The sequence below is a fragment of the Perna viridis genome, chromosome 4, assembly GCF_037379345.1.
Source record: "Perna viridis isolate PV_CMFRI_1.1 ecotype Kerala chromosome 4, ASM3737934v1, whole genome shotgun sequence".
Lineage (NCBI taxonomy): Eukaryota > Metazoa > Mollusca > Bivalvia > Mytilida > Mytilidae > Perna > Perna viridis.
In genome coordinates this window covers 17,776,239-17,798,266 of record NC_142448.1, presented here as the reverse complement: position 1 = coordinate 17,798,266, position 22,028 = coordinate 17,776,239, and the positions used below count along the sequence as shown (strand labels likewise).

General features: G+C 33.2%; 3 protein-coding genes across 5 annotated transcripts in view; all 3 read right to left on the bottom strand.

Moving 5' to 3' along the window:
- Positions 1-2,019: 2,019 nt before the first annotated feature.
- Positions 2,020-3,878, bottom strand: LOC148619133 (cephalotocin receptor 2-like). The gene has a single exon (XM_088576919.1). It carries the CDS (start codon positions 3,369-3,371, stop codon positions 2,337-2,339), a length of 1,035 nt encoding a protein of 344 aa, XP_088433045.1. The 5' UTR covers positions 3,372-3,878; the 3' UTR covers positions 2,020-2,336.
- Positions 3,879-7,670: 3,792 nt separating this feature from the next.
- On the bottom strand, positions 7,671-9,530 carry LOC148619132 (somatostatin receptor type 2-like). Its single transcript, XM_088578705.1, has one exon. The coding sequence runs from the start codon at positions 9,338-9,340 to the stop codon at positions 8,315-8,317; it is 1,026 nt and encodes a 341-aa protein (XP_088434831.1). The 5' UTR covers positions 9,341-9,530; the 3' UTR covers positions 7,671-8,314.
- A 5,643-nt stretch (positions 9,531-15,173) lies between these two features.
- LOC148619131 (uncharacterized) overlaps positions 15,174-22,028 on the bottom strand; it is a 30,897-nt gene continuing 24,042 nt past the window's right edge. For all 3 annotated transcript variants that reach the window (XM_088578704.1, XM_088578703.1, XM_088578702.1), the window contains 2 exons: positions 20,967-21,181; positions 15,174-17,707 (listed from right to left, as the gene is read on the bottom strand). In XM_088578704.1, coding sequence (XP_088434830.1) covers positions 17,139-17,707; positions 20,967-21,181 — 784 coding nt within the window. In that variant the 3' untranslated portion in view covers positions 15,174-17,138. The remainder of the gene's footprint in view (positions 17,708-20,966; positions 21,182-22,028) is intronic.

Here is a 22,028-nt window from a genome sequence, read left to right as displayed (position 1 = left end):
ATCAACTACAGAATGTGATAAATATGCCACAAGGCTTCATTTCATCCCAATCTAATTCAGATTAGATTTTAATTGCTCACTCTTTTTGCTTTGTCGCATGACTTCATGTGACATAGAAAAAAGGGGGAGCAATTAAGATCTAATTTTAATTAAATTGCCTTTCATTCTTACCTTTGTAACAGACATTGTTTATGTTTCTGCTTTGAAATCATATTAATTTAACAATTCAATGATTCAAATGTCTATTTTCTAGTTTAAATATTTCATATTGTTTGCTACATGTACATTTGTATGTTTATTCATGTACATGTACACATTGCTTGCATTTTACACTCCTAGGATCAAATCAAACACACATGATATATACAGGATTTACATGTATTTAACAGTACAAAGTGTATAAAATATATAACAACTTGAAAACTCTTAGCATATGTAAAAATATTTTTCATCAAAATTGTTCACTAAAATCCCTGTAATTTACAAACACTAGAACACTTTCTCAAACCTTCAGGACCAATCTGGCAGAGGCGAATCCACACACTTGGAAAATGTGGGGTGGCAGCTGGGTTCCTCAGAAAAATGGGGTGCTAGGATATTGTTTGCCATTTTTGTCAATTTTACACATGAAAATTATAATTTTCCCATAGAAAGGAGGGATGCCAACTCCCCCTGCACCCTCACTGTAATCATAAACATTAAAACTATACTTACGTTTTTTGTACATCACAAAAAACGTACATTGCAGCTCCGAAAATCCGTTATTAGAAGCTCCCGACATTCGCAATAGATCTTTACAGTAATGATAGTAGTCTATATTTAACTCCTTGGAATGATTTGACAATTAACACTTTCAAACCTACAGGACCCATCTTGTAATGGTAGACATTAACAGTATACTAACAACTCAAAGAGTGTACATTGCAGGCATAAAAAACCGTCATTAAAAACTTCTGACATCTTCTTGTGAATGTTTGACCGGGTTGCTCGAATATTCAAAAACTTCGGTGTTGACCGAAACCAGATTGAAAATCCGAAAACCTCAATAAAACACGTTTTTGGGTGGTATAATTGCTCACTGTGTTATTTAAACACACTTGCTAATAAGTTTTTTTATTAGTATTCCAGCACTTTCTAGATACCTAACGAATGTCTGTAATAATCAATATGGCGTCAGTACTTTGAAATTAGTCACTTGTCCTTCCGACGCCATATTGTTTTCGGTTATTAGAGGTACCGTGTTTGGCCTGCGTCAGGTCAATTAGGAAAAAGTAAAAATAGTGCTGTTCGCTAAGACAAAATTCAAATAGTTCAAGATAAGCACATAATCATAAAAATATTGCAATTCAACAAATATTACAACCGTTTTGATGTCATAATACTTCCATTTCTTACGAAAAATAAAACATCACATATTGATCGGCGGTGGAGCGATATACTAACGTAAATATGCAAGGTTGAAAAGGGGAGGGTAAAGAGAACAGACCGCGGAATATTTAGGCAGTTCCATGTGGCAATATCCACTTGCCGACGATCTCTAAGTCAAGTTCAGGCTACGAATAGCCTTTCTTGACAAAAACCTTTCAGTTTAGTTTTGATGTTATTGAAATTTGCAATATTGTATGATTGGTACTTTTGTATTTATTAACCACTGGGTCGATGCCACTACTAGGAGACCAAACGTCCCCGATCCACAATCCAGAAGTCAGACTTGTCTGACCATAAATCATTTCATATATTATTAAATAATAATATATGAAATGATTCGTGGTGCAGTACTACAAATTTTATAATTCATAAAACACCAAAGATTCATTTCTTGTATTGCACATGATCGAACTTATTGGTGCCGGATATGAATTTTTTTTTATTTTGATAACTTCTTCAATTTTTGGGGGATTTAGATCTTCCTTTGTATAATATATATTTGCTGATGAGAGATTACCTCTCAAGTGTATATGGCATATAGAAATTGGAGATATTATATGATTGGTGTTTTTGTATTGACTAAGACAGCAATGCAAGATATAAAAAAAAACAACAGACAAGAAACCAAATCTATGTGGGTTATATTTGAACGCACAAATAGTAAGAATGTTTGACAAACTTGTAGAAATAATCCTACAACTATAAGTATGAAGAAAACATAACAAAACATTTTGTTATTTATCCGTATAAAATAAATGTTAACACACCAAAATTTACCAAATCGATGAAGTATAAAAACAGTTTACTCAGATTTAAAAAAGGAAATAAAGCAAATTTTAATATATCATCTACAAATCAAAAGGTTACATAAATTTCCTAAATCTCGTCAACAGCCCATATCAAACCTTTTATATACTTGTAGCTGAAGTAGGTGGCTTTTTATCAGCATCGGCCGGGGCGTGGTCTTTGTCTTTCTTAGAGACCCTACAGAAGCACACGGTTCTCAAAAGAATGTTGTTAATGTGATATCGGAACCGTTCGTCAAATATGAAATAAATGAAAGCATTGGCGACATGATTAATCAGGTAAGATCTCTGTAATATAAGAGCAGCTCCAAACAATGCAAGGTTTCCATTCTTGTCTGCCCGTATTCCTATAACTTCGCCAAGAAATAGCGGCAAATAGCTGAGGGCAAATACTGCACTTACGGTGAATGCAATTTTTGTCATTTTGTGGGAAAGATTCGACGAGCCATGTGATTGCGCTACATTCAGATTTTTGTTCCGTTTTTTGGCTTGTATATAGAGAGCTCTTCCAATCAACGCGTAGCCTAATATAATCAAAAATGTGTATAAGAGGAAAAGACATGTTAGAAAAGTGTTGTAGTTCTTCCAAGCCTGTGGTGAATTTTTCCATGCAACCGAACATGATAAACCAGTTACGTTATTTCCCAAGTCAGTTTTGGCCAGTGGCTGTAAAACTGCAAGTTGTGGTATACCTAATCCAGTTCCAATAGCAAAGCACCCAGCTATGAAATAGGAAACATTCTGCATTGTTATCTGACTGCTGAGAGGAAAACATACCTGGCGAAACCTATACACAGTCAGAAGAAGTAACAGGTGTGTTGACGTCATTATTCCCGTATCTAATATTGACGTTACGATCTGACAAGACAGCTCTGAGAAAAATGTGTAATAGTGATACATTCTGAACAGATTGAAAGGAATTCCGATCAGACAAAATAAAAGATCGACCAAGCCGATGATCCAAATGACCTTTCTGTATACGTTCTTGTTATAATTTCTGTAAATAACGACAATGCCGATATTTCCAGGAACACCAAGGGCAAACAGTATATATAAATACACTATTGGTGCGGTTAATTTTGCCACAATCTCGTCATTGTATTCCTCTAGAGTTTTGTTGTTCATTGAGGGAACCATCGTTTTAAGTCAGAATCAACAGAAGAAATGTCAACAATATACTATTTGGTAAATAAGAAGTTCCAACGAAGGCAAAATGCATTCCAATGTTTAATAGAAAGGCAACGCCAGATTTTAAGCCATCAATTTTTTTCAAAACTAATCCTTCTGTTGTGTTAGGTGTAGCCAATAAAAAATCACCAGCATCGAAACACTATTTTTATCTACCATCTCACGTTTTGTCCCAACAGGAATGGGGTAAAATGTGATGTTTGATAACCAGTAAAGTTGATTTGTTCGATCGTCCACTTTCCTACTTTTTATCTACATTGATATTAAAAGTCAATTTTACATGATCCGAGTTCTACGTGGAAAGATTATTTAAATATCGACGTACGCGAAGTTCTTTTGTTACAGACATGTATGTCTCTAAATAAGTTTTAATTAAAAGACGGTCTAAATTAAAAGCTGATTAAACTACAAATAGTGTACTTTTAGGTGTCAAACGCCTACTATACATGCTTAGTATTCGAGGTGATCTACTATCAAAATGGTTTTATCATATCAAGCGAACTCCCCTAAGGTAATTCAAAGCAACATTTGGTGTCATTTTTCATTAGAGTCCTGAAATATCGTATTATGATAAAAGCTTGATAAAAATAAAAACAAATAAAAATTCAATCTTGAAAAAAAATTACACCGTTATTCTTCCATTTTAAATATGCCTATTTTAATCTTGATTTCTCCGAAGTAATGTACTTCAGTTCAAAAAACTAGATATATGTAAACCTATTCTGATTATGAGCGACTAAATTGTTTACATAATAAAGATATTTACCAACAGAATTTTCGGTGTGAATCCAAGATACGTGATGCTTTCTGACAAAAATTTATTGAACCTACCTTTCAAATTAAAATAAAAAAATCACAAAGTCGATATATAGTTCAAATATATATTCATTCAGAGTAAAAAACAAGAACAAAATATTACAGTTCATAACATCAAAACGTGACTGGAATGATCGGGAAACAAGCGTCACCACTTTAACGCCATCCTCACAAACTATATACATTAAGTGTATGATCTAATAAATCAATGTACTACTGTACTGAATCAATTTATATCAATTGTTTCAATTTTTACGTCTAAGAACCGGACTCGAAATGATACGTTTCTAAACTTAAGCTTGTAATTATCAAATGTTTATATTAAACTCTTGGATAAAAATTCACAATTCTGATTACGACATTCTATTTATCTTTAAAATACATCACATTCCCTGGATATGAGAGATGTAAAAACAGGGAACCCCTTATTCAGCTACTCTGGGCTGTAAGGGGATTTCGATGTATTGCAGGAATTTTTAATAGATTTATGTATTTAAAAAAAATTGACAAAACAAAAGACGTTTAGATATTTTGTCTCGAACCGCAATAACGACGTTTTCTATGTATACGCCGCAAAATGAACACGGAAATGATATTTTTTTCGGGGGGGGGGAGGGGGGGTAAAAAAGTAAAATGGAAGCGACTATTCCTTGCGTACTATCCATAATGTTTTCTTCTTAACCTAAATTACCTAAATGTGAATTATCATGTGGAAAAGTGTTATCCGGTGTATGTTGGATGTCATAGGTGGATCTGCTGAAATGTAGAGGGGGCTTATGCATAAATACTAATTGGTTGGTAATATCAAAATCAACGGAAGTGAAACTATTACGGACCAGGATTTTTATGGTAATAGAAACACACAAGCGGACCACTCTTAGGTCTGTCAGGTCCCTGCAACCATTCGGAATTTCTGGTTTTGCACTGTATTTGTTATCATTATTTCACATTTGAATTAAAAAAAAAATACCAAAATAAAAAGAAATTGTGTAGGTCAAAAAGTAACTAAATCGGGTCATATTCAATTACTGCATGACATGTACCCCCTCCTCTCAAGCCTTTTTCTTTAACCAATTAATCAGTCTTACTATAATACTCGAAGGAAAATGTACCACAAATTACGTCATTTGTATCCAGCTATCCAGGACCCCTCCGAATTACGAAAATATACATGTAAGGAAGGAGTTGACTTGTATTGAGTCTAATTACTTTTATTGAACAAACATCTCTTTACATGCATTTTTACCTATCATCAATAGACATACTATTCCAAATAATGACGGTAAAGAAAATTCAGGGCACAAATCTTAACTAATTGAAAAAAAACCCATTCTTTTATTTTTTGTACGGACACACAACATAACCATAAATTCACGAATGAAGTGCAAATTTAAGACAAATTTTCAAAATACTTGCATAGTTAACGTATTTGAATTCACGGGTGGCTGTGTTTTAATGCGACTTTCTCACGACAAGTGCGTGTTAAGGTGTCAAAGATGGGTCAAAGGTGTATACTAATCTTTAATTTAGTGTTGTCAGCCATGAAGAACGAATACTTTGATCGACACAGGCATATGTTTTTTGTTTGTTTATTTGGTTTTTTTTTTTTTTTTTTTTGGGGGGGGGGGGGTGGGCGCCATTTATTCTGTGCTTGTTCCGGTGTTGTATATTGTTTATACTATGGTAAAGTGCCAGGAAATCCTGTTCAGCATAATTTTATCTTTACGGGGGGTAAAGCTATGATTTCTTCGCTAATATGCATAGAAGTACCAAATAAAAGTGACCATCAATTAAATGAAGACATGCACCTTGACATGTTTCAGTCCAAAAGATCCAAAGTTTCAAATTTTGTTTTTATGCTTTAGAATAATAAAGTAATGAATATGGAAGTGTATAAGGGTAATAAATTACGATTGTTTTTGGTATATGTTTCTTTGATACCTTTTGGGTCTCGCTCCGCTTAATTTCCTTGGCATATATTAGATAATTCTTTTCAGCTCTTGAATGGACTTGCAAACTAGTCTACCAAATAATTATTTGATTCAACTATCATACAATTATTTACCATGGAAAACCTCTTTGGACGGATTTATTACTAGAATACAATGACACATAGACTTTCTATAATGCAAATTTGCCAGGAAACTTCGTCCGGCGTAAGATCATTAGCAGATATTTTAAAATAGAAATGACAGATAAGTCGGCTGGCCAATTGTTGTAGGTACAATAAAAAGAAAAATATACTTACTTACACAGTTCGTATGCATTTAAGAAATGTCAGTCATTCTTACTTTCCATTCGTCCTAAGCAGCAGAGAAATATAAAATTAAGCAGATGGAAGATAGGGGATCGATAACACTAATAAATGCCCATAGTTCTCTGATTTCTATATTGCAAAGATATTGGGTTTTGGTCTTTGACTTATGCATGAATTTCAATTCACTGTTATAGGCATTTCTTTTTTATCTTAGAAATATTACCGCGTTAATTAAATGCTAAACTAAGATTAACTGTGCTTCCCAATATATCGAGAAAAAAAGACAGCTGCGCCTAAATACAAGTTCAAATGACACCTCTACTGACCTGTTGACGGCGTCTTAATCAGATGTATAAACCATTAATACTGCTCCAAACTTGGAATTTCCAAGTCCACATTAAAAATTTGATGACGGTAAATTATAACGATGCACTTAATTAATTATGATTGAAAATGTTGTTATGATATACTGTACCCTTACAAAAAATGTTGTTCTGATTCAAATTAAAAATTATAGTTTGAACATTACTGTTTACATTAAAATATTTAGTGCCGTAGAGGGTTATATATTGACACAAAATTAATTTGTCTAAGGAATCTAAGGAACCTGCTCGATCAATAACTTTTGACCCAACCTGGCCTTTTAAATGTCGACTGGTTAAATTCCTTTCCCAGGAAATACAAATAGTTGTTTCTGTTATTGCGTGTCATGATATGCCCCTGTGATGTAAAGATCACGAGAAGCACAGATGTATGGTCTACTTCTGACTTGTAATACACGAGAAACGTGGTAGTTTTATATATACTTTATCGGGTATGGGTATTGCAAATGATTCAAATGTAGTTATGCACATCAACAGATTTACAGGCTTTTAAGTTTTATATCTGGTTTTCTGACAACTCATAGGAAAAACTGAAATAAAACTATTTATACTTGAAATGTTACCATACCTGCACGAGAAATATATTAGTATATGAATGGGTGTTTTCTTTCCTATTTGGGAAAAAAAACTTGAAAACGTTGGATAGCAATCTCTAAGTGGACTCTATTAACAATCTTTCTGGTCACGCATTCAAATCTTTATATCTAAGTGGACTCTAATAACACTTGCATCTATCATGTTTTTACTGTTAACAATTCAATATAACATCAATCATGTAAACAAACAAAAAGTAATATATGACTCATCTGATTGTACAATACTAACTTGGATAAACATAAAAAAATAGCGTAACCATTCCATAACTGACCTAGTTATATCGGTTCCCTAAATTATAATAACATTTATTACTTTGATTCTGTAATACACAGACTGCCATTTCTAGTGAATAAAACTTCAAACAGCTTAAAATATGATTACAGCCAGTTTTTAAAAAGAGCTATATGTCTTAAATAACAGTCTTTGTTTACATTTTGAGGCAAAAGCAAAAAATGAAAAAAAAATAAATAAAAGGAAGGAAGAGATATAACAAGAACTATTCATTTTTAGAATGTCGTAACATATTCACGAATTTGTAATACCAGGTAAGGTATAAATCGACGCAAACCAACGTGTAAATATGGTGTAAATATACATTCGCTCTGTGATTGAGAGGTAACCCAAGTAACCAATAAACAACAGTTAACACAAGTTATTTACTGACGTTGCACAGTATTAAACATTATATGAATACAGTTTTCTTAAATCAAAATAACAACAAATTTACATTTAAAGAAAGAAACAATAAAAGATAAAGCAATTCTTGTATTGCAATAAAATTATTTATTTCCTACAGCTTGTTTAAGTAAAACAGAGAACTGTCACGCGAAGCAAGCTCTTTAAATACTTGTAGCTGAAGTAGATGGCTTTTTACCAGACGAGGCTTCGATGTCGTGCCCAGAGACCCTGCAGACACATACGGTTTTCAATAGAATGTTCTTAATGTGATACCGGAACCGCTCGTCGAATATAAAATAAATGAAAGCATTGGCGACATGATTTATTAAGTAAGATCTCTGTAAAATAAGTGTAGCTCCAAATAATGCAGGATTTTCATCTTCGTCTGCCTGTAATCCGAAAACTTCGCCGAAAAATAACGGCAGATAGCTGACGGCAAATACTGCACTTACAGTAAATGCAATTTTTGTCATTTTGAGGGTAAGATTCAATGCACTTTGGGGTTGTGCTTTATGTAGATTTTTTTTCCGGATTTTTGCTTGTATAAAGAGAGCTCTTCCAATTAATGCGTAGCCTAAAATAATCAACAATGTGTATAAAAGGAAAAGACATGTTAGAAAAGTATTGTAATTCTTCCAAGCCTGTGGAGAATTTGTCCATGCAATCGAACATGATAAACCAGTAATATTATTTCCTAGTTCTGTTTTGGCCAGTGGCTGTAAAACTGCAAGTTGTGGTATTCCTAATCCAGTTCCAATAGCAAAGCACCCAGCTATGAAATAGGAAACATTCTGCATAGTTATCTGTTTCCTGAGAGGGTAACATACCTGCCGTAACCTATACACAGTCAGGAGAAGTAACAGATGTGTTGACGTCATTATTCCCGTATCTAATATTGACGATACGATCTGACAAGACAGCTCTGAGAAAAATGTGTAATAGCGATACATTCTGGTCAGATTGAAAGGAATTCCGATCAGACAAAATAAAAGATCGACCAAGCCGATGACCCAAATGACCTTTCTGTATACGTTCTTGTTATAATTTCTGTAAATAACGACAATGAAGATATTGCCAGGAACACCAAGGACAAAAAGTACATATAAGTACACAATTGGTGCAGTTATCTTTGCCAAAACTTTGTCATTGTATTCCTCTAGAGTTTTATTGCTTGTTGAGAAATCCATCGTTTTAGTCAATTAACACAAAACTGTCCAGTTTAAGTTTTCACGGAGAATTCACTAGTTATCACAAGCTTAAATGTGTTGTTTTCAGGAAGATCGAATAAATTCACAAGTATTTCGGGACACTATTTTCATCTACCATCTCACGTTTATCGCAACACGTATGGTTGTAAATATGAGAGTTTGATAACCTGTAGAAATTTCCTTGTACAGTCGTCCACTTTCTTATATTTTACCAACAATGATTTATATAATCCAAGTACTACTGAGATTATAAGCTAGTTTTCGTTTAATCAGAAGCTGGAAGAGTAAGAATTTATACTTTGGAACGATAAAAAAAACTGCCTGAAAGTTAAAATTTTGACTTTGTGAATATATTTGTATTTTGTTATCCTTTTTCCGAGGACGCTCTTCTATGGAAACACAAATCACCTAGTCGCAATTATGTTTCCCGACTGGCCAAATACTGCTAACTTAGTGGCGTTCAAAAAAACAGTATCGAAAATTTTAAATTGCGTTCGAAAAAAAAAAAACAATCGAAAATTTGACACCTCGTGCTATGTGTTATTTTCTAGAAAGAAATGTATTGTCACAGAATTTATTACATTGTCAAATAATTTGTCAGGAAAGAAAAACGTTTGAAAAATAAGATTATTACATTCAAATCCAATTTAAAGGAGGCAGAGGGGACATGAATGAGGTATCCCTTCGTATCCAATAAGATTTACTAAATATACCGTAATTAAGTGGCCGCTACAACCATATTTTTCATTTGTTGAGAAATCAGGCGCAATATTTTGCTGCATATAATTTGTAGAAACTTAGAAAAAGAGCAAAATTTTACAGCGTCGTCTATCTTTTTTTAAAGATGGTACTTGTTTTTTTTTAATCATCAATAATTTGCATCACATTTTTTAATGTTGTTACTCCTCAGAATTTTGTATTTACAGAATGATAAAAAAAAGTTTCTTAATGGAATTCCAACTCTGCAGCTTGTTTAGAATATGGAGTTAAGCCACTATACAATCTGCCTGACCGAATGGCATACTTTGACACTTTGCCCCATTTGTTCAACAACAAAATGAAACAATTTTCTACCAGACCGAACAAAATATTTTTTTTGTTTCTGACATTGCCTTCGATCGTACACATTTCGCCATGACTGCACCATAATTTCTTAGACAAATTGAGTGCAAGGCGGTTTGCCTCGGAGTACGAAATAACGTCGGGATTTTGGTTCAGCACAGGTTTGACTGATTTACTAAAATGACCTAATAGGTTTCAATGGCAACCTTGAGTAGGCGCAGCCGCCCGCTGAGCCACTTGAGCCGCACAAAAAGTGGATTGTTCAGGTAATTTACCCTATCATGTTTACAACATTGGCACCTGTGGTTTCAGAGGAGTTAATCTTTGAAAATTGGTCAATCAGAAGCTTAAATGAGCTATGAGCGAAAAAAGCAGAAGTAGATCTTTTGTTAAAGCTCTTTCTGCCAAGGTTTGGTTGAAATTGGTCATAGGGTTTTTATGTAGATAAGCAAAGTGAGAAAAGTTTACGGACCACAGACACAAAGTGATTGCATAAGCTCAATGAGGCCTTTGGACCAGGCGATCTATAAAGGTAAATGTAACGCAGTAAAACCCAAAGTATTCATCTTCTACCCCTTTTTGCCAAACAATTATTGTTTTATCTCCCTAGATGAAAAATAAATCCGAGGCTTCAAGCGGTTAGAATCAATCGTCAAGCGAATGAATTGTCTGTATTCCAGATAATAATCGAACAAAACTTTATGATAGAAGATGAGCCTTTTTAAAACTTTGTGACAAAACTTTTGCCGTGTTCAGGATCACACTGGAAAATACAAAGGAGTAACAAATAATAATACTTTATATCTGTTCTTGGGTTCAAATAGTACCAGTTTGTATTGCGCTCAGTACTATGTTGCACATACACCCCCTAGAAAAAATGTAACTCGTGAAGGACATATTACACTATTATAGTCGAATATAACCAGTAACATCAAATGTGAAAATAACATAAATATAGTTTTCAAGAAATGAACAAAAGTAACCAGTAGCAAATAGCTTCTGCATATATTTGATAATTAGAAATTTGATATCTTTGGTGAGATTTTCGTTGTCAGATGCATTTTTTAGTCACTGTAATTTTTCCGTTAGATAAACTGTGATATTGCTGTTTTGTTACAAGAGGATCATTCCTAAATCACTCCGTTTATCCGACGAAAAAATTCAATGACCTATAAAACTATCTTGTTGCATTGTATAATTTATCTTATCTGTAAAGGAAAATTCTACTTCTCTTCCTTATCCAATTGTTTTTTGTAGTATACATGACCAAATTTGGGGTGGGCTGACCTAAGGTTGACAAACAGCCACTTATCGAATTCAAATTTAGCAACAAATGTGCATGACGTCATTTAAAAATCTATAGCAGTGCACTTCTACAACATGTCAAGATTTTAGACCAGTGTTTCGATTACTGGGTATGATTTTATCCGTGAAATCATATTAAGACTCAGCCATACGGGATTTATTAACTTCGTCTTTATATAAATCAAGAAGGACACAGTTCAGTTATAATAAATATAACCGACACAATGATCGCAGTAATCAATATGTTATCTCTTAAACACTGCCTCGTTCTTTTTTTTGTTCGATTCGCCTTAAAACTTTTCAAAAGTGTTGGACACTTTGAAAGCTTGGATGGGACAAACTTTTACCAGAATCCTTTAAGAGGGAAGACACTTATGTGACACAATCGGAACTACTCGGCCAATTCCGCTACACTATAAAAAACGTCTTTAGAAAGGCTGAAACACACTATGAGTGCATTTACAGCGGTAGTTGAATTAGTTTCGCATTGATCCTGTCTAATCTAGCCACCTCGGTTTTTTTTTTTTGGGTTTTTTTTTTTTTTTTTTGGGGGGGGGGGGGGGTAATTTTGCAAGTGCTTTAGTTTCTTGTGCGCTTTTTTGTTTTCCTTTTCAGTTTTCAGGGTTTTTTTTGGTTTTATTTATAATTGTATTTTATTAGAGTGAACTACATTCTGTATGTAGAACGTCTCTGGTTCCTTTATTCACGTTTGGCCATGTACTCTGGATATTTGTATCTCCGAAGTGACCGTCTACTTTGAAGTTTCGGTATAGTTTTTCGTTTTTATTTTGTACGATTTAAAGAATGAGATGTAAACATTGATGGTAACTATAGTGAGGAAGCTCACAAAGACAATTTCACCGCTTGGCGTATAAAATTTTTGAAATTTTGAAAAATGAAGTTTGAATGCAATACAAATATACACAGTGCAGCTAAAAATATGTACGTAATTGATCATTCAGAAATTAGTGTCTCGAAGGATTCGAGACTACTGGCGGACGATGTTGGGTTGGGCAAGGAGTTCCAAATTGTCCATGAATAAAATGATTTTTTCTTCGTTGTTTATCTGGATAGACTTGTCATTCATATTTCTCGATATCCTATCTGGTGGTACGAGTTTGTAATTTGCGTTGATGTTGACGTTCCCATTTTTGATTTTGTACAACATTGTTAAGGGTGTTTTGGTCTTTCTTGAAGTGTTGTCCAGTTCAGATGGTGTAATATATCGTTGACTAAAGATCTATTTCTAGATCTGTTTGTTACGTATCTTGCTGGTCGTCGCAGCACAATCTCTTGTTAGTGAATATTTGTTTGCAAGTGGGGATCCAATACGTAAGCCTTTTCCTGAGTGCTACTATTGGAGATATTGAGGTTTCTGTTGAGGAATCCAGTATTTCTGTTAGCGTTTTCAGTGACGTTAGTATTGTGATTTTCCCACTTTACAGTTGGCACCCCTTCTTTTTATTGGAAAACTTGACATTTTCATGTGTAAATTTGACTAAAAATGCAAATAACGTCCTAGAACCCCTCTTTTTCTGACTAACCCCAGTGTTTTGATTCGATTCTAATAAAGGATCTGATGTTTTTGCAATTCTGAGGTATTTAGCAGGTGAAACATGACTCAGGGTGTGGCCATGTATTTTATAGTTGTTAAGAATTAGTGTTCTTCTTAGTGATCAATAAAACTTCAAAATTTCATTATCCATCTAGATTCACAGTCGGCTAACTTATCTAGACCTTCTGGAAGTGTGTTTTAGCTGTCGGGTCACTAACGGATGGGGTTTTTTCTTCTGTATGAGATGGTTGTTTCGAGAAAAAAATACAATTTAGCACGAACTTTAAAATAAAATCTTTTAAAACTTACAAATCAAGACGATACCAACACAGATGTCCTCCAAACGTTCATATTGTCGCAGGGGCTCTCAATATCGGTTTCTATGTAGAGCCGTGCTCTGTTTTTTCTTTTTTATCTTTTACAAATTTCTTAACATTTTCGAGCGGCGGCCAGTAGTGCCGACCGCAAGCTCTTGTGGAGACTTATTTTTTTTTACCACTTCCAAGTTTCTACGATTTCTCCGCCTCCTATGTCTTTTGAACGATGGCCTCGTTTAAAAAACCAGAAAGAAAATTGCACATCTACTGTTTAAATGAAATCTTCCAGGAAATTTTTATCTCATGATTTATTGTTATATCAAGTTTAGGATCAAATTCCGGCGTTTTTCAATATACAATTGATAATGTATGTTTTATGGTGTTTTTTTTATTATCTTAATTTTGTCTGTTTCGGATAATTTTCCACAATCTAATGTGAATTGTTTTTTTTTAACGAGACCTCTACGTGACTCGTGTTGGGGAGTTGCATTATTGTTGCTAGACTATTACCCGATTATACTCACTTGCAGTATGACGGGTGCCGCTGGTGTAGGACATACTTACCTTTTCGGCGCACTTGATATCACTTGCGATTTTTTGTGGCAGTTCACATTGCTAGTTCTTTAAGTTCTTGTTTTCCTTATCTTCAGTTTTAATGTGTAATCTATTTTATTTTTACATTGTGTATGTAGATCGCCTTTGTTTCCAGTGTTCACCTTTTGGTCATGTTTTTGGGTTTTGATGTATTTGAAATATCCCACTGCTGACGCTTCGGCATTTTTTGCCGATATTTCGTGCCAAGTTAGATTCAAATTCCTCCGGCCATTTGTGTAAAAATACGCGAAAGTAGAAGAATAACAAAACAAACATTATATAAGACCATACATACAATTTTTTATGGCAAATACAAGCAAGTATCTATCAATGTCATTGATCTACATAATGTGAACATTTTCAAAATGTACACCTTAAATACGGGTCAACTGGTGAGTTTGTAGTATTGGTGTCTTATTACACCTCCATTTCCACAAACTGGCTCAAAATAATTAGCATTGTCAATTTGACCTATCTATTTACTGCAACTTGAGCTGCCAGCACATACTTGGGAGGAATACGTAGGTAGAAAACGTCAATACCTGGATGAAGTCGAATTTCCTTAAAACTTGAATGAATTGTTGTTGGTAATAATGAATGCTTAAATGGAATGGATTTTCATAAACATACCTCGAAAGAAGCAGTTAATTTTAGAGAGGCCTTAGGTAAAAATAATGGATTTATGCGCATGAGGTATTTCAACATTAAAATGATTTTCGGACCCCGTATATTCACTACTAATACAGTATACATATGTATAGTATTTTTCTCGTTTTAACCATACATTGGTCCTGTAAACATTATATTGGATATTACTACACAGGATTAATACAAACTTGGCCTTCGGAAAGGGAAGGCGCTAAAATATTTCCAATTATTTAGTCATGTAATAAACTAATATATCATGACATAAGGTCAATATTATCCTTGATAAATATATTTTAATTTCTGAAATGAAACTGTTAAGTAAACAAAATAATATGAAAAAGCATTGTTTTATTTGGCAAAAAATCTTTTACAATAATACAACCTCTTTATACGCTGTTACACCGAGAACCAATTTCAATCAATAAAGTAAAAGCTAAATATATGCTAGTTATTTTTTTTCCTCTCACTTAAACCCATCTGAGCTAGTTTATTGATGGTTGAAATCTTATTGCCACTAGTCAGTATATGCTTAGTTCAAACAGCTTCGTACCCTGACCTATACAAGCTTAAGCTAGTATATTGATAGCCCCAGCAGCTCAGTACTCCTGACTTATACTAGCTTGAGCTTAAGTATTGATGGCTGAAAGATCTCCCTCATTCAACCACATACTGCACAGTAGGCTCTTCATACACCAGCATAAGGACACAGGGGGGATGGTCACTTCCAAACCCTTTTACCATTATACACACACGTGCCGCTGTAATGGGTCTGTTTTTCTAGAGTTGAAATATATGGGCAACCTGATTCTCCTCATCAGAAATGGGCAATATAAAATGTTGATTCTATCGTCATTTGATTTCCCACAGTTGTACTAGGCAAGGCTATATGAAGGGATTCTGAGGAGTAAGGCAATGTTATAGGATGACCTTCAGTTAAAGGGATAGCATAGTCTGAAGGTACATTTATACTTTCAACTACTGTTTCAGTCACATTTTCCAAATGGTTTGAATATTGTGAAGTATTCTGTATATGGACATCAGATTGATCATGTTTGATGGTAAATACTTCTATAGAGTTTTTCCTTATATATGTTCTTTGGGACCTTACTGGCTGGTGTGTCATCTAATGACTTTCCAGATATTCCTTCCTGTGAAATCCTTCACCTCAGGTGTTACAAATATGACCTTTGACCTGATGATGCTGTAACTTGCTGGATATTACTACATAGGAGTAGTACAAACTTGGCATTTGTAATGGGAAGGCACAAATATATTTACTATTTAGTCACGTAATAGTCTAACATAACATGACTGAAGGTCAATACATTGTATTATCCTTTGATCATTTTTCCTGAAGTTAGACAATTATATCATATCACTTCAGAACAAAATTCCGTATGTTGATTAATGTAAACAAATACTATCTTTAAAAAAGATAGCCGACACAGTAAACTTTTGTTTGTTTTGTTTTTTTTTTTTCACTTAAAATTTCATACGTTTCGTTAAAAAAAAATAACGCATGGCACGTAATTACGATTTTCGATACAGTTTTTTCAAACACAACTTTAAAATAAAATATTTCCAATTTAGTCATGTAATAAACTAACATAACATGACTTAAGGTCAATATTATCCTTGATAAATATATTTTAATTTCTAAAATGAAAATCTTTCAATAAACAAAATAATATGAAAAAGAATTGTTTTATTTGGAACAAATTCTTTTTTTTTACATTAATCAATGTAAGGAAGTCTGTTCTGAAGTGATATGATGTAATTGTCAGGAAGTTATGGCTGGTTCTGATAGACAAAGTACAAAATATTGATGGTACCACGTACACATGATGAACCCGGATGTACGATTTCTAACAGAAAATTTATTGTTCTGCTAAAACATCTTATGACAAATATACAAAATTGAATGTACTGATTCCAGTGATACTGTCTATCCATGTTCCTTGATACAATGATTTTTGCCAACACTTGTTCTAGTTCTGATACTCATGTTTCTATGGCACTGACAAAACACATGTACATAAATACTACAGTTCTGATTACAGATTGTCTGACGAGACTTCTTGATTCTGCAACCTTTTTATAGGCTGTTACACCAAAAAACCAAATTCAATCAGAAAAGTGAAAGCTACATGTACATTTTTTTCTCTTTGACTTAAACCAATCTGAGCTAGTTTATTGATGGTTGTTAGCTCATTTCCACTGGTCAGTATATACTTCAAAACAGCTAAGTACCCTGACCTATACTAGCTTAAGCTAGTATATTGATAGCCCCAACAGCTCAGTATTCTTGACTTATACTAGCTTGAGCTAAAATATTGATAGCTGTAAGAGCCTCTGCAGCATCCAACTGTTCTCCAGATTCACCACACTCTACTTCATACTGCACAGCAGGCTGTTCATACACCAGCATATGGGCAACCTGATTGTCCTCATCAGGATGGGCAATATAAAATGTTGATTCTACCGTCATTTGATTTTCCACAGTTGTACTAGGCAAGGCTATATGATGGGATTCTGAGGAGTTAGGCAATGTTATAGGATGACCTTCAGTTAAAGGGATAGCATAGTCTGAAGGTACATTTATACTTTCAACTACTGTTTCAGTTACATTTTCCAAATGGTTTGAATATTGTGAAGTATTCTGTACATGGACGTCAGATTGATCATGTTTGACGGTAGTTACTTCACTAGTGTTTTTCCTTATATATGGTCTTTGGGGCCTTACTGGCTGGTGTGTTATCAAATGACTTTTCAGATATTCCTTTCTGTAAAACCCTTTACCACAAGTGTCACAAATATGACCTTTAACCTTTTGATGCTGGGACTTATTATGTCTGACTAAGCTTCCTGGAATTATAAAGAAAAACTTTAACCTCCTATAGCAAAGACATTTTTGTAAGTGTATATTACTTTACAAAATAAACAGAAGATGTTGCACACTACTTTGTGCTAAGAAAACCCCCACTCAACCATTAGGGATTTCAGTCAAAACTGGGAAAGGGGAGACAAGGTATAAATCATCCAGTAAAAGCATTACACCAAATATATTAGCATTCCCTCTAACAGAAGCTGAGAAATCTGTTGCAAAAGTTCCAATCATGCAACTCAAAAAAACTACTAAGTCCATCAGTAAACAGGAAGTACCTAAAAAGGGGAGACCCAGTACAAGTCACCAAACAAGCAATTAACCAAATATCTAATCATTCCCCCAGTAGAAATCGGTTAAGAAAATTTTCATTTATGCAGCACCAAAAAAATTACGAAGTTGATAGGTAAACAGGAAGTAGATGAGCAAGGATCTGGAAAAGGGAGACATGGTACAAGTCATCATGAGAAAGCAATATACCAAATATGTAAGCATTCCCTCTGGTAGAAGCTGAGAAATCTGTTACAAAAATTTCCATTATATAGCATCTAAAAAACTAAGAAGTCGATCAGTAAATAGGAAGTAGATAAGCAAAGAAACTGAAAAGGGGAGACACAGTACCAGTCATCATTAGAGAGCAAAACCAATTATCTAAGCACTCCCTCGAGTAGAAGCTGAGAAATCTGTAAAACAAAATGTTAACAGATGGACATACAAAGTGATTGCAATATAGTCTCCATGCTAATGAGAGGGGTATAATAAGAAGCCTTATTATGATCAAAACTTATAATTAAAAAAAAAGCTCTACTAGTATATTGTCATACTTTTTGTTGAATTTAGAGAAAAGTGCATCAATTGAACACTATTTAAAATGTATTAAAGCAGGTAAATTAGAATCAGATACTGAAATACCCCTCATTGTCTCAAGGCTACATATCCAATATGTTAAACATTCTGTACAACTGTTAAATACCAATGTAAGGCTCACCATTCTCATAAAAAATATGGGAATAAAATTTGATACAAAATCACACATTCAAAATATCACATTACAAACTGAATATATAGAAATGCACAAATTCATTTTTATTCCACACTGAGATTTAAATATGCAATAGTAATTACAAAATTACATTAAAAAAATGAAATGTACACAGTAAAAATAGTGCACATTTTCACGAGCAGTAATGAAAAGTTTATACAACACATTTAATATGATTATCCCCCATTTGCAGACATCAGATGATAGTTATCTTCCTATATGAAAATCTTCAAATGGTACCTAACCTTTATATAGTGTTTCATCAAAATCCATTTAGCAGTTCAACAAGAGATGCAATTACAAGATACATGTAAGTAGAAAACAAACTTCGTAGGGAGTACATTGATGTACCGAAAGACTTTGTTTTTGCATGGTTTTCACTCTGGATAATTAAAAAAATAAGACTTAATTATCTTAACAACAAAACCATCTAACAATGTCCTTTAATGAGGCCAGTCATTTGAAATATAATTTGAAAGTCACTGCAATCAATAAATCAACTAAACAAGGAAAAACATAAAAAACAAAATTACATTTTTAATAATATTTTTATCAGACATTACTTCCTGTTGATTTTAATAACTTCCTAAAACTGTTTAAACAGTAAACTGAGATTAAATTTTATACAAAGAAGTCATCTATCCTTCCTGACAAACCAATAACAATATTAAGGGGAAAAAAGGCAAATTGGTTTAATTCAAAGCATGTTTTTTATAACAAAAAATCTGCTTTAATCTAATTTTTCTAAAGTTCCTTCAAATTGGTAGGGCATACTTGCAAACTTATTATTTAATTTTCTACTGAAATACACTGTAGACAGATATCTGCCCCTGTTTTAGTAACCACCAGTCTTCCAAAAGGCCCAATAGCAACCAATTCAATAATGCTTTAAGAACTTGGTTATTAATCTCAGCATTGTTCTATCTGCTCAGTCTTATCCTAGTTAAGCTTTGTGTGTTGGTTTGCTTCTTTTTTTTTATTTCTACAGCCAAAAAAGCCATAAGGGGTAAATATTAATTGGACTCTTATGCTGTTAGTCCTATCCTAAAACCAGAGACTATGTGTATTGTCCAAACAGATATATTAATCTCTGACCTGACATTAAAGTCAGAGCTTTACCATATAAACATAAATTACACCCACGACAGACACAATCTTAATCTATACACAACCTAAAATTTTGAATTTTCAATCATGTTAATGAGTAATTGATACTATTGAGCATGAGACAAAAGCAATATTTAAGGGAAGAGAACTGCATTTAACTGGATGGCTTCATAGTGATGTTTCGATTAATAATTAATCTATTTATCGAATTGATATAGGCCTCTGATGCTACTAATCGATTATGAATTTGACAATCAATTAATAAAAATAATCAAAATAATGTTGTTTTTTTACCACCAATGTGCACCTTTTCACAATTATTTTAAGTTTATTTTTGTTTTCAGTTAAGAGAGTGTCCAAGCAAAATCCAAGCAGTGGATGGCACATGACAAATTTGGTTTTCAAAAAGTTTTCACCTATTTAATACCACTAATGTATCTTTCTCAAAGTTGAATACTGGTTTTTGATTAACTGCTATGACTGAAGAGAAATACATTACATGGAAAGCATTGTTTGAGTAATATTAGGTTGCTTTGTTAAGGAACTTAAAGATCATTTTCAGAGCCATACATTGTCGATTTAAAACAAACTTTATAGCAATTAATATATGATATATACATTACATTGGAACAAAAAAATTCAGTGGAATAAAATTTACCAAAATCATAGGTCCTGCCTGATTCTTACATGGACAGCCTCTTAAATGAACTTCTCCAAAAATGATTAAATACCTAACTAATAGTATATGAGGTTTTTGAAACCAGTTGGTAGAATGTTTAATACTACAGAGCTATATATATATTTTTGTGTGTGAGCTCGTGTAGTTCGCTTCAACCTAACTCATTGTTAAAATAACTGATTTGAATGTTATTTTACAGCATATGGTGAATTTGAACATTGCGCAATCCCTGGCAATAGAGTATTTACATTATGTCACTTATAATTTCGAAATTCTGAAATTATTTACTGTCTGATTATACTTGATTATTAATCCATTATACCATTTCCAATTATTCATGTTAATTGATTATAAAATATTTCCAATAGCCAATCACTAAGGCTTCATATCTCATTATTTTGATGATACTCACTTCTTGTAGTAAAGTTCTTGTCACACTCATCACATCTATATACATCTGGTGTGTATGGATGTTTGAACTTCATATGTTTTTCAAATCTGTTCCTGGTACGGAATATCCGTGGACAAAGCTCACACTTTACCATTATATTTCCACCTTTCTCATGTACAGCAATATGAGATTTGAGACTTCTGTCTGTACTGAAACCTTTCCCACAAAGATAACATCTGAAATAAGTAAGAAAAGGGACATGCACAGTAATGTGGGATTTGAGACTTCTGTCTGTACAGTACTTACACCTTTCCAACAAAGAAAGCACAGAAACCTATTAACAGTTAAGACTTGTACAGCAATATAAGATATGAGACTTCTGTCTGCACTTAAATCTCTCCCACAAAGAAAACACCAAATATATGTAACAATAAAGACATCTGCAGCAATTATGAGGTTTTTGTCCTGCATGTATTTAAATCTCTCCCACAAAGAAAACATCATATATATGTAATGGTAACGACATCTACTGCAATATGAGATTTGAGATTTCTGTCCGGTCTGTATTTAAACCTCTCCATTAAAGAAAACATCAAATGCATGTAACAGTGTCACAGAATAGAAGTTCCACCATAACATTTATTCCACAGACCATTCATTGTGGAACAAAAATTCCAATTGGAATCTATTTTATGTAATATATTTTCAAAATGCATAATAAAAGTACCGATGCATCAAAATTAATATCACATAAAATGATATTCCAAATGAAATTTTTGTTACATAATAAATTTTCTTTGGAATAAATATAATAATAATGGCTTCTCATTTTCATTAATGTCTACATAATAAAAGAAAACAATGTTTTCGGATTTTTATATATTATTTGCTCTGAAAGATAATAGTATTATAGAATATTTGTTCTGAATGGTAATATTTTTAAAGAATATTTCTTCTGAATGGTAAAAGTATTATAGAATATTTGTTCTTAATGGTAAAAGTATTATGGAATACTTCTTCTGATATTTCATGTGGTAATGGTGCATGATAATAAATCCACAAAAGGTGTAGTGTGAAAGTATA